At 45.3% G+C, this 13992-nt stretch overlaps 1 protein-coding gene across 6 annotated transcripts in view; it reads left to right on the forward strand.

The window, feature by feature from the left end:
* Positions 1-13992, forward strand: part of LOC147123153 (phosphatidylinositol 4-kinase type 2-beta-like) — a 79462-nt gene that overhangs the window by 49158 nt on the left and 16312 nt on the right. For 4 of the 6 annotated variants that reach the window (XM_085967899.1, XM_085967928.1, XM_085967938.1 and 1 more), the window contains 3 exons: positions 4880-5011; positions 6825-7014; positions 10582-10649. In XM_085967899.1, the coding sequence (XP_085824025.1) occupies positions 4880-5011; positions 6825-7014; positions 10582-10649 (390 nt within the window). The remainder of the gene's footprint in view (positions 1-4879; positions 5012-6824; positions 7015-10581; positions 10650-13992) is intronic. The other 2 variants (XM_085967910.1, XM_085967920.1) reach the window with 2 other exon arrangements.

Consider the following 13992-nt stretch of genomic DNA (forward strand, 5'->3'; position numbering starts at 1 on the left):
TCATTTCACCCAGGCGACGCGCCTCCTCTGCACTCTGAGCAGCAGTCATAACTACCTGCCTTGTCCTCCGGGGAGACGGTGGCCGAACTTGCCTATCCCCCTTGCGTTGCTGCATGCCGCTTGTTCCGGCAACTGGTTCATCCTCAGAGCACCCCTCCCCTCCAGGGGACTACTATCCCCAGTCTGTAGATGTGTCCGCTCCCCGGATTCTGCAACGGCTGGTCCGGATTCCTCCTGCTCCTCGCCTCCGGTGGCGCTGGCACTGGCAGCTTCAGTGCGTTGAGCCTGAGTTGGTGCTGATTCATCTGAAAGCAGGGAGGTGGAAAAGTGGCTTTAGCAAAAGGACAGGTTTGCGGAAAGGCATGCCAGATTGCGGCAAGGCTCTGACATGGCTGCACACTGAGGAAGCATGCTGGCGGGGGGACCAAGTGGAAGGCAACAGGTGAAAAAGGTGAGCGTCTTACCCTCGCTGTCGGAAATGGGGTCGGCAGATGCAGTGGTCACAGGACCAGACAGACGCCCTCCAAGAATCTGGTGCACACACTCTTCCAGATCCGTGAGAGGGACCACTTGTGGAGGCCCGCCACCGGTTTGAAAGTGGTCCCTTCGCCTGGCCGCCAGCTTGGCCTGGAGAGGAAAGAAGGGGAAGTTGTGTTACATGAGGCCTTGCGACATCATCGCATGCCCCCCATGGTGAAAGAGCCCTTACATGAGGCCTTGAGACATCTCTCCATGTGTGTGCCCAGAAAGGGCCATGGGTGCTTGCTGACAGATGGCCATTGGGGCATCATGGCAACAGGGTGCCCGAAGTCAGCTGCAGATGGAGGGAATCAGAAGTTTGCTAAACCATCACTCACCCTAACGATCCGTGTGAGGTCGTTGAATTTCTTCCTGCACTGAACAGGGGTCCTGGTCGCCATGCTGCTGGAGTTGACCCTCACAGCAACCTCCCTCCAAGATCGTCAGTAAGCCTTCTGATTCGGCCTCTTGCCGTTGTCCGGATACAGGACATCTCGACGGCGCTCAACTGCAGCCACCAACTGGTCCAGAGCCTCAGTGCTGAAGCGCTCTGCTCTATGTCTAACCTTCTCCATGCTCAACAAGTTTCTAACACCAGAGAAGGGCGAGCGCCGATTCTGAGGCCTACAGCGCGTTGGGTGTGGCAGCTCAGGCTGACTGACCCACCCCTTTAAGAGCCGGCCGGCGCCTGGAAGTCTCGTGGTTTCCCGTAATTGAGATCACCTGCACTGCGCCCGTCCGCGTCGATATTGAGTAGCGCCTGAACTTTTGCGCCTTAGGAGCACCGTGCAACGGCTGAATTAGCGCCTCAATCCCCTTTGGGGGCAATGCAACCCAATATCTCGCCAGGCAGCGATAAGTTTCGTCTGGCTATAAACTTTGTGCACTGCCAGTTCTAGCGCCTCAGGCGGGGCTATACCCAATTTCTAGGCCTTTCTCCACAGGTGCTGCCTGACCTGCTGAGTATTTCAGCATTTTCTGTTTTTATTTCAGATTTCCAGCATCTGCAGTATTTTGCATTTGTATAATTTTCAGCCCCGATGTATAAACCTTTGCCACTACTTCTTCCCTCTCCCTGGCCATTCATTCAGACTGAACTGTCCAAAACCGAATCATAGAATGACATGATGATGCGAGTGGCCTCCTTCTGTTGCTGTGTCGGTGCCATTTCTTTGGTAGAACTAGCCAATTAGTCCCACTCCCTTCCTCTTTCCCCATAGCCCTGTACTTTTTTTCCCTTCAAGTATTTATCCAATTCCCTTTTGAAAGTTACTATTGAATCGGCTTCCAACACACTTTCGGGCAGTGCATTCCGGATCATCATAATTCGCTGCGTTAAAACAATGTTTCCTCCTGGCGCCTCTAGTTCTATTACCAATCACCTTAAATCTGTGCCCTCTAGTTACTGCTTCTACCATTGGAAACAGTTTCTCCTTATTTACTTTATCAAAACCCATTCATAATTTTGAACACCCATCAAATCTCCTGTTAACCTTCTCTGCTCCAAGGAGAACAACCCCAGCTTCACCAGTCTCCACATAACTGAAGTCCCTCATCCCTGGTACCATTCCAGTAAATTTCTTTTACATAGTTACTTAGGATATACAGCACAGAAACAGGCCATTCGGCCCAACCAGTCCATGCCGGTGTTTATGCTCCACTCGAGCTTCCTCCCATCTTTCCTCATCTAACTCTTATCAGCATAACCCTCTATTCCCTTCTCCCTCATGTTTTTTTGACTTCTCTCCTAATCTCTTTGTACTCTCTTATCATGCTCTCACCTGCTGTCCGTGTACTTTAATATATGCCTCTTTCCTTACCCTGAGTTTTTCCCTTATGGCTTTATTCATCCATGGTGTTTCATTAGTGTTTAACTTGTTCTTGGTTTTTTAGCAGAATATATTTTTCCTGAACTCTGTTGACCACCATTTTAAATGTTTCCCATTGCTGTTTTACTGCCATTATCCCTAATAAGGACAGCTGCTCTACCTCCCCTTTTTTCCCCTCTATCTTTTCTAAATATGTTATAACCTGCAATGTTTAATTCCCAGTCCTGATTTTTCTGTAGCCATGTCTCCGTAATCCCTACTATGTCTGGTTCCTCACAACGCATGATTGCCTCCAGCTCCCCTGTTTTATTACGGACACTGTGCATTGCTGTATACATAATTTAACTCATTTTTAATAGCAGTTCCTCTCACTTTACTTTTAACCATCTTCTATAACACATTATTCCCTGGCCATCAATGTCCTCCCTTACTTTATTCTTTCCTATGCTCTCCTTTCCTGTTTTGTTTATATTTAGGCTGGTTTCATTTCTTGTAGATCCCTCTCCCCGTCTATTGTTTAAAGCTTTTGCCAGCTCCCTGTTTACCCTTTCCGCTAGGACTCTGATCCCATCCTGGTTCAGGTGGAGCCCATCCCATCGGTGCAGCTCCTTCCTGCCCCAGTACTGGTGCCAGTGTCCCATGAAAAGCAACCCCTTTTTCCCCACACCAGCCCTTTAGCCACATGTTAATTCTCTTGATCTGACTGCTTCTATGCCAGTTTGAACGTGGCTCAGGCAATAATCCAGAGATTAATGGCGCTTAGTATTTATGTGGGTGGTCCAGTTAAGTTTCTGGTCAATGGTAACCCCCAGGATATTGATGGTGGGGGATTCAGCAATGGTAATGCTGTTGAATGTCAAGAGGCTGTGGTTAGACTCTCGCTTGTTAGAGATAGTTATTGCCCGGCACTTGTGTGGCGCGAATGTTACTTGGTGATGGACATTGAAGTTCCGCACCCAGAGTACATTCTATGCCCTTGCTACCCTCAGTGCTTCTTCCAAGTGGTGCTCAACATGGAGGAGTACTGATTCATCAGCTGAGAGGGCGGTTGGTGGTAATCAGCAGGAGGTTTCCTTGCCCGTGCTTGACCTGAAGCCATGAGACTTCGTCAATGGGCCACTCCCTCCCGACTGTGTACCACTGCGCCACCACATACCCAGGGATGGTGATGATGGAATCTGGGACATTGGCTGACGGGTATGATTCTGAGAGTATGACTGTCAGGCCATTGCTTGACTAGTATGTAGCACAGCTCTCCCAATTTTGGCGCTAGACCCCAGACCTTAGTGAGGAGGACTTTGCAGGGTCGACTGGGCTGGTTGTGCCATTGTCGTGTCCGAAGCCGGTCAATGCTGGGTGGTCCTTCTGGTTTTATTATTTTTCGTAGTACAACTGAGTGGCTTGCTTGGCCATTTCGGAGGGCAGTTGAGAGTCGCCCATATTGCTGTGGGTCTGGAGTCACATATAGGCCAGACCAGGTAAGGACGGCAGATTTCCTTCCCTGAAGGACATTAGTGAACCTGATGGGTTTTTACGACAATCTGATAGTTTCATGGTCACCATTACTGTTCCTAGCTTTTTATTCCATATTTATTTAATTAACTGAATTTAAACCTGGGCCAGATGCATCAATTCAGATTGAGCTTTAGGCTGCACATCCTATTAATCACCAAGATCACTTATTTCCACCTGTGCAGTATTGCTCACCTCTACTCTGACTTTAGCCTCTCTTGCTAAAACTCCTATTTGTGCTTTTGTCACCTATACACTGAATTATTCCAATGCCCTCCTTTCTGAACTCTCATTCTTCACCCTCTACAAATTCCAACTTGTTCAAGACACAGCCACCTGTATCCTGTCCCCGTCATCCTCGCTGACCTATGCTGGCTGCCTGTACGCCCAGTTTACACACCTTGTCTTAGTTTTCAAATACCTCTGTGGCCCTGCTCTATCTTTGCAACTTCTTCGTGCTTTAAATTCCCCCACCGCCACTCCTGACTCTGATTGTCCTCTGACTCTAGCCTTTTGTTCATCTCTCCCCTCCTGTGCCAACCCACAATTAGGAGTCTTCAACTACCTTAGCCACACTTTCTGGAACCCCCTCTCTAATCCTCTCTGTATTTCCACTTTAAAAGCCTTTTCAAAATCCATCTTTTCAAACAGGGCTTTTGCTTTGCCTCATCCCCAATCTATCCCCCCTCAGTTCTGTGCCCATTTTAATGTTAGACACTACATCAATGTAAGTTGTTCATTAATGCCAGCAGATGGCTCCAGTGTTAAGCTATAGACTCCAAACATTTTGGTGTCAAACCACTCTATTGCCATGTGCAAGTGTTTTTTAGTGTAAAGTTGTATAGAAATGTCCATGATCCTGCTATAAGTATAACATTTTGTTTAATCTTTTTAAAAGTGATTTTACAAGGAATGCATCTCAAGACGTGAATTCGGAACGCTGTTGCGTCATTCTCAAAATGTAGTCCAGTAATTAGCCCATTTTATACATGCTTTCTTTCTTTGTTTTCTTTACATAGGTAGTTTGGCTTGCAAGTGAAACATTCAATTATAGTGCAATAGATCGTGCAAAATCCAGAGGAAAGAAATATGCTCTAGAAAAAGTGCCAAAAGTTGGTCGCAGATTTCATAGAATTGGGCTGCCTCCAAAGGTATTAATCTTCAAAATCTTTTATAGGTAATAGCAGACTGAGGTTTTGTGAACATTTTTGTATTAATTTGTGGCATTTGCTTGAGTATACAAATACAGTAAGTTATTTAGAAATCCAGGAATAGAATTTGAAAATAAGCAATGTTGCTTTCAATGTGTGGAATTTTTTCTCAAAGTTACATAGGTCCGTTTGGTTTCATCTCGAGACGGCTCTTGCCCATTTTATCTTTAGATGCATGTAACTACCAATATGTTAATACCAAATTTAGAAGGAGCAATATAGCTTTGGCCAAGGTTTGAGTGATGCATCATTAACCTTCTTTCAATTTGTAAGTGATCCCATGACTAATTCCTGTAGGTTAAGATCTGGCAACAGAATGTTCCCATGTACGTGTATGTAGTGTGACAGAGCTTTTAAAATACAGCACAGTACAAGAATAGATGAGATTGCAGTCACATAGCTATGCATAACTTCCAGGAGCACAGAACAAATGGAGCCAGTGGGCCTGATGGTAGACTGCATTAATCTATTAAAATTGGCTTCATAAATGTGGATGCATAACTTAAAAATAAATTGATCTAATGCACAGTAATTTTCCAAAGTGTGTTCAGTCATAGTCATAATGGCACAGATGGAGGCCATTCAGCCCATCGAGTCCGTGCCGGCTCTCTAGAGCAATCCAGTCAGTCCCATTTCCCTGCTCTATCCCTGTAGCCCTGCAAGTTTATTTCCCTCAAGTGCCTATCCAGTCTCCCCTTGAAATCATTGTCTCCCCGCTTCCACCACTTCCGTCGGCAGCGTAAAAAAGTTTTTCCTCACAATCCCCCCTGTATCTCGTGCCCAAAACCTTAAATCTGTGTCCCCTACTCCTTATAGCATCAACTAGTGGGAACAGCCTTTCCACGTCTAGCCTATCCAAACCCATCAGTCTTGTACACCTCTATCAAATCACCCCTCAACCTCCTTTGCTCTAATGAAAACAAATCCAGCTTCTCCAGCCTGTCCTTGTAGCTAAGATCCCCCATCCCTGGAAACATTCTGGTAAATCTCCTCTGCACCCTCTCAAGGGCCTTCACATCCTTCCTAAAATGTGGTGACCAGAACTGAACGCAATACTCCAGCTGTGACCTAACCAGTGCTTTATAAAGGTTCAGCATAACTTCTCTACTTTTGTACTCAATAGCTCTATTTATAAAGCCCAAGATCCCATATGCTTTGCTAACCACTCCCCCAATATGTCCCGCCACTTTCGGGGACCTATGCACATTAACTCCCAGGTCCCTCTGTCCCTGCACACTCTTTAAAACTCTGCCATTAAGTGTATATTGCCTCTCCCTGTTCCTTATGCCAAAATGCATCACCTCACACATCTCTGTATTAAATTCCATCTGCTACTTGTCTGCCCATTCTGCTAGCCTTTCTATGTCCTGAAACAGCCATTTACCACAACTCGCTGTTTTCTGTCCTTAAGCCAATTCCTTATCCAAGCTGCCACTGACACCTATTCCATGAGCCTCAATTTTGTTAACCAGCCTTCTATGTGGTACTTTGTCAAACACCTTCTTTGGTTTCAGTAGGTATTTGTTTGGTATGGTTTTAAATGCTTGGAACTATTACTGCTGCTTATTAATGCATAAGGTCCATTAATTTAGGGCTGAGCCCCTGCAGGAATCTGTTGCTGGGTGATCCTTAGTTATATATGTACAACAACAAATGCAATAGGTTCTCTGCTTGTCCCATTATCTGTTTCTATTGTGAGCCCAGACTGGCCCTTCTCGGAGGCATAAGCAGAAAAAAAATTGAATTAAAATAGTCTTTACAGACCTCGGCCTGTATCCTACTTCGACAGGTTGGCTCCTTTCAACTGTTTGTAGAAAGTTACAAGGAAGCAGACTACTGGCTACGAAAATTTGAAACCGACCCATTGCCAGAAAACACTCGCAAGCAGTTTCAGTCTCAGTTTGAGAGATTGGTGATCTTGGATTACATCATTAGGAATACAGGTAAGTGTTGAATCTTCTTTAGGAGTTGGATTGTAAACTTTGATGCTTAAAATGGTTCAGAGAAACCTGTTCACCCTGGAAAATGTTTTGTTGCCATTGAAGTTAAGTTTGAAAAGTTTTACATTTGACTTTTCCTGTCCTCTAATTTTTGATGCACCTACCTTTAGAGATAGAGAATTAGAATTTTTAAAAAGTTCTCTCTTCTCCCCATTTCCCCCTCCCCCAATTAAAGCACATTAATTTAGTAACTATTGACAATGCATCAGGTGCACTAAACTGCTCTCTATCTAGTGAGTTAGAAATGTACCAGTGAATCCAGTGGCTTGAAAAAAATGTTAGTTGGAAAACCAAGTGTCAAAACCTGGAGCTTTCAATGCAGATAATGGTGAATGCACAATCATACTTTGTGTTATTGCACCGCATAACTTACAGAATACGCAGGGTACAGAGAAGAATTACGAGGATGTTGCCAGGACTGGAGAATTTTAGCTATGAGGAAAGATTGGATAGGCTGGGGTTGTTTTCATTGGCACAGAGGAGGCTGAGGGGAGATTTAATTCAGGTGTATAAAATTATGAGGGGCCTAGATAGAGTGGAAAGGAAGGCCCTATTTCCCCCTAGCAGAGCGGTCAATAACCAGGGGGCATAGATTTAAAGTAATTGGTAGGATTAGAGGGGAGTTGAGAAATTTTTTCCACCCAGAGGGTGGTGGGGGCCTGGAACTCATTGCCTTACAGGGTGGTAGAGGCAGAAATGCTCATCACATTTAAAAGGTACTTGGATATGCAAGTGAAGTGCCGTAACCTACAAGGCTACGGGCCAAGAGCTGGAAAGTGGGATTAGGCTGGATAGCTCTTTTTCGACTGGCAAAGACACTGTGGGTCAAATGACTGCCTCCTGTGCTGTAAATTTCTATGATTCTGAAACATAACGTCTGCATTTATTGCCCATCTCTAGTTGCCATGATAACTGGCTTGCTAGGCCACTGCTGGCAGTATTAAAGTCAGCCACACCGTGTATAAGCCAGATTAGGTAGGGGCGACAGGGCTCCCTTCCCTGAAGGACATTAGTGAGCCAGTTGGGTTTTCTGACAATTGTTGTTTTTCTGGTGCTAGCCTGCAGATTACTACATTTATTGAGTTAAATTTCACAGCTTTTCATTTTGGGATTTGAAATGTTGCCTTTTGTATTGCTAGTTCAGTACAATAAACACTACCGTACCCAGTTTGTCCCTAGTGGATTTTTGGTTTCTAGATGATGTTTAGGAAGTAAACTTAATGGAGAACCATACTGTAAAAGAAACTAATATAATAGAAATAGCTCTTTCACCCTGTCTTCTTCCGCCAAAAAAGGTTATGTACTTTGGAACAGTCGTAAAATCTGTTGGGTTGGAGATATTTTTACATAAGCGTCAACTGTAGGTGAATTAGTGAAATTGGATATGACAACCAAATGAAGACCTTGAAATACAGGAAGAGTATAAATTGGAATATACACTTATTCCCTTGAATATAGAAGATTAAGGTATAATCTAATTGTGATGTTTAAGATGATTAAAGGTTTAATAGGGCAGATGGAAATAAACTATTGCCTTTGGTGAAGGAGTCCAGAACAAAAGGGCACAATCTTAAAATTAGAGCTGGGCTGTTCAGGGATGATGTCAGGAAGCACTTCTTCCCACAAAGGGTAATGGAAATCCGGAACACTCTTGAGATTGATAGATTTTTGTTATGCAAGGGTATTAAGGAATATGGAACCAAGGTGGGTAGATAGTTAGGTGCAGATCAGCCATGATCTATTTGAATGGTGAAACAAGGTTGAGGGGCATAATAGCCTACTCCTGTTCCTATGTTCTTTAGGTGTAGATAATTATATGCAACTCCTTGAACAGTTAAGAGGTTAGGTAGATAGTCAATTTCTGATTCTCTGTTTAACTGGTTGTTTTAAATTGATTGGAAATTTAAGATAGCATAATAAATCCCAGATTGGCTATGATGCAGCCAAGAGAAATGTTAAAATGGCAAATAAAAACAGAGAATGCTGGAAATACTCAGCAGGTCAGGCAGCATCTGTGGAGCGAGAAACAGTTAACGTTTCAGGTCGGTGACCTTTCGTCAGAACTGGAAAAAGTTAGAGATGTAACAGATTTTAAGCAAGGGTGGGGGAGGAAAGAACAAAAGGGAAGGTCTGTGATGGGATGGAAGGCAGGAGAGATTAAAAGACAAAAGGGATGATGGTGAAAAGCAAAAGAAGATGGTAATGGGACAAGTAAAGAAACAAAAGATGGGTCTAGATGAGGTGTGAATGGGAATGGCAGAATCATCAATGGCTGCCATGTAATAAAAGATAGGGGCAGAGGTTATGGTCTGAAATTGTTGAATTCTGTTGAGTCCAGAAGGCTGTAAAGTGCCTAATCGAAAGATGAGGTGCTGTTCCTCGCGCTTACGTTGAGCTTCGTTGGAACAGTGCAAGAGCCCGAGGATGGGGAGTTCAGAGTGGGAGTGGAGCGGAGATTTGGTGACAGGTGATCGGAAACTCAGGGTCACGCTTACGGACTGAACGGAGATGTTCCGCAAAGCTGTCCCCCAATCTGCGTTTGGTCTCCCCAGTGTAGAGGAGACTGCATCGTGAGCAGTGAATACAGTATACTAAATTGCAAGAAGTACAAGTAAATCGCTGTTTCACCTGGAAGGAGTGTTTGGGGCCCTGGACAGTGGAAAGGGAGGAGGTAAAAGGACAGGTGTTGCTACATCTGCGCTTGCACGGAAAGGTGCCATGGGAAGGTGAGGGGGGATGTTGGGGGTGATTGAGGAGTGGACCAGGGTGTCGCGGAGGGAGCGGTCCCTTCAGAATGCTGAAAGGGGAGGTGAGGGGAAGATGTGTTTGGTGGTGGGATCATGCTGGAGGTGACAGAAATGGCAGAGAATGATGTATTGAATGTGGAGGCTGGTGGGGTGAAAGGTGAGGACAAGGGGAACTCTCGTGGTTCTAGAAGGAAGGGGTGAAAGCAGAAGTGCAGGAAATAGAACGGACAGTAGCGGGCCATGTCAACCACGGTAGAGGGGAATCCTCGGTTGAGGATAAAGGAAGACATATCGGAAGCACTAGTATAGAAGGTGGCATCGTCAGAGCAGATGTGACGGAGAAACTTGGAGAATAGAATAGAATCCTTACAGGAAGCCGGGTGGGAGGAAGTGTAGTCAAGGTAGCTGTGGGAGTCAGTGGGCTTATAGTGGATCTTTGTCGATAGCCTATCCCCAGAAATTGCGACAGAAGTCGAGGAAGGGAAAGGAAGAGTCGGTGATGGACCATGTGAAAGTGAGGGAAGGGTCGAAATTGAAAGCAAAATGAAATTTTTGTGCTTGTATTAAAATGGCAAAGCTGTATAAATAGCACCTGCAGAGGTCAACATGAAACTCAAAGCAAATTACTACAAGACACCTTAGCCAGATGGAATGCACCGAATCCTGAAGGAAATGCATATGAAAACAGGGAAGTTCATGGTTAGTATTTTTGAGATTCATAAATGTAAGAGTTAGGTATTTGACTTTTTTCCTTGCCCCACAGATAGAGGAAATGATAACTGGTTAATGAAATATGAAAAGCCAGAAAACAGAACAGAGTCTTCTGATAAGGTAGATACTGGAAATGCTCCTGATTAAATGTAAAGATCTTTCTGTAAAATGTAACAAAACTCAACTGTGGGTAAGGAATTTGCAACTGTGTGTCCTACACTATTGCAATTTAATGGTAATTTTTGTCAATGAAAAAATGCAAGCACATTTTTTTAACAGAATATAGTTATGAAAAAATGGGCTGAATTAATTCTGGAGTCTTTTTCCAAAATCACTATTATATAAGAAAGAGGCTTGTGAAGTATTTTGTGCACCATCACATGAACACCTGCTTTATTTTAAAAGTGGGTTAGTTATTTCTGACTTATTTCATGTCCAATTTGTATTGTAGAATGTTTGGAAATAATGGCTACCTTCATAGTTCTGATAGCTAGGCAGTGAAACATTGTTGACCCTTATGACTTACTTTTTCACAGTAAATCTCTAAAGTGCTCCACCAGAATGTACTCTGGGTGGGGGACTTCAATGCCCATCACCTAAGAGTGGCTCGGTAGCACCACTACTGACCGAGCTGGCCGAGTCCTGAAGGACATAACTGCCAGTCTGGGCCTGCGACAGGTGAGTGAGCCAACACAAGGGAAAAACCTACTTGACCTCGTCCTCCCCAATCTACCTGTCGCAGATGCATTTGTCCATGACAATATTGGTATCAGTGACCACCGCACAGTCATTGTGGAGACAAACTCCCGTCTTCACACTGAGGACACCCTCTATCGGGTTGTGTGGCACTACCACTGTGCTAAATGGTATAGATTCAGAACAGATCTAGTAGCTCAAAACTGGGCATCCATGAGGCGCTGTGGGCCATCAGCAGCAACAGAATTGTATTCCACCACAATCTGTAATCTCATGGCCCGGCATATCCCTCACTCTACCATTACCATCAAGCCAGGGGACCAACCCTGGTTCAATGAGCGTAGAAGAGCATGCCAGGAGCAGCACCAGGTGTACCTAAAAATAAGGTGCCAACCTGGGGAAGCTGCAACACAGGACTACATGCATGCTAAAAAGCAGAAGCAGCATGCTATAGACAGGGCTAAGCGATCCCATAATCAACAGATCAGATCAAAGCTCTGCAGTCCTGCCACATCCAGTTGTGAACGGTGGTGGAACATTAAACCACTAACAGGAGGAGGAGGCTCCATGAATATTCCCATCCTCAATGATGGTGGAGCCCAGCACGTGAGTACAAAAGACAAGGCTGAAGCATTTGCAACCATCTTCAGCCAGAAGTGCAGAGTGGATGATGCATAAATGCCTACTCCCGAGGTCCCCACCATCACAGAAGCCAGTCTTCAGCCAATTCGATTCACTCCACGTGATAGCAAGAAACGGCTGAGCACACTGGATACAGCAAAGGCTATGGGCCCCGACAACATCCCGGCTATTGTGCTGATGACTTGTGCTCCAGAACTAGCTGCGCCCCTAGCCAAGTTGTTCCAGTACAGCTACAACACTGGCATCTATCCGACAATGTGGAAAACTGCCCAGGTATGTCCTGTCCACAGAAAGCAGGACAAATCCAATCCAGCCAATCACCGCCCCATCAGTCTACTCTCAATCATCAGCAAAATGATGGAAGGTCTCATCGACAGTGCTATCAAGCGGCACTTACTCACCTATAACCTGCTCACTGATGCCCAGTTTGGGTTCCGCCAAGACCACTCTGCTCCCGATCTCATTAAAGCCTTGGTCCAAACGTAGACAAAGCTGAATGTGACTGCCCTTGACATCAAGGCAGCATTTGACTGAGTGTGGCATCAAGGAGCCCTAGTAAAATTGAAGTCAATGGGAATGGGGGGGAAAACACTCACTGGCTGGAGTTATACCTAGCACAAAAGAAGATGGTTGTGGTGATTGAAGGTCAATCATCACAGCCCCAGGACATCACTGCAGGAGTTCCTCAAGGCAGTGTCCTAGCCCCAACCATCTTCAGCTGCTTCATCAATGACCACCTCTCCAACATAAGGTCAGAAATGGGGATGTTCGCTGATGACTGCAGTGTTCAGTGTCATTCACATCTCCTCAGATAATGAAGCAGTCCATGCCCGCATGCAACAAGACCTGGACGATGTTCAGGCTTGGGCTGATACATGGCAGGTAACATTCGTGCCACAGAAGTGCCAGGCAATGACTATCTCCAACAAGTGTGAGTCTAACCACCTCCCCTTGACATTCAACGGTATTACCATCGCTGAATCCCCCACAATCAACATCCTGGGGGTCACCATTGACCAGAAACTTAACTGGACCAGCCACACAAATACTGTGGTAACAAGAGCAGGCCAGAGGCTGGGAATTCTGCGGCGAGTGTCTCACCTCCTGACTCCCCAAAGCCTTTCCACCATCTACAAGGCACAAGTCAGGAGTGTGATGGAATACTCTCCACTTGCCTGGATGAGTGCAGCTGCAACAACACTCAAGAAGCTTGACACCATCCAGGACAAAGCAGCCCGTTTGATTGGCACCCCATCCACCACCTTAAACATTCACACCCTCCACCACCGCGTACCGTGGCTACAGTGTGTACCATCTACAAGATGCACTGCAGCAACTCGCCAAGGATTCTTTGACAGCACCTCCCAAAACCGGGACCTCTTCCACCTAGAAGGACTAGGGCAGCAGGCGCATGGGAACACCACCACCTCCAAGTCACACACCATCCTGACTTAGAAGTATATCGCCAATCCTTCATCGTTGCTGGGTCAAAATCCTGGAACTCCCTACCTAACAGCGCTGTGGGAGTACCTTCACCACACTCACTGCAGCGGTTCAAGAATTAGGGATGGGCAATAAATGCTGACCTTGCCAGCGATGCCCAGATCCCATAAGTGAATAAAAAAGTCTGTTAATGGGTCTTGTTCAGTCATTTCACCTAAATGGAAGATTGCCTAAGAAATACTACCATCGCTGTTCCCGGTCTGCGATTACATATAAAAACTTACCATTTGTGCACATCCATAGAGTGGGATAACTGTCCATTGCGCGTTAGTGTTACAGACAGTGTTTGTCGCACAGGTTCAAGTAATGATGCTCTGCTAAGTTAATCATGCTTGTTGGCTTAAATATAGACAAGCTATCAATGACACACCAGTAAACAAATACAACAACATGTATTTATATAGCACCTTTTTAAGGTAGTAAAACGTCCCAAGGCATTTCACTGGAGTGTTTTCGAACAAAATTTGACACCGAGCCACATAAGGAGACATTGGGGCAGATGAGCAGAAGCTTGGTCAAAGAGGTAGGTTTTAAGGAGTGTCTTCAAGAAGGAGAGAGGTGGAGATGTTTAGGAAGGGAATTCCAGAGCTTGGGGCATTGGCAGCTGAAGGCACGGCCACCA

The sequence above is a fragment of the Somniosus microcephalus genome, chromosome 2 (genome assembly GCF_052327205.1).
Source record: "Somniosus microcephalus isolate GS21.2 chromosome 2, FLI_Smic_1.0, whole genome shotgun sequence".
NCBI classification, from domain to species: Eukaryota; Metazoa; Chordata; class Chondrichthyes; order Squaliformes; family Somniosidae; genus Somniosus; species Somniosus microcephalus.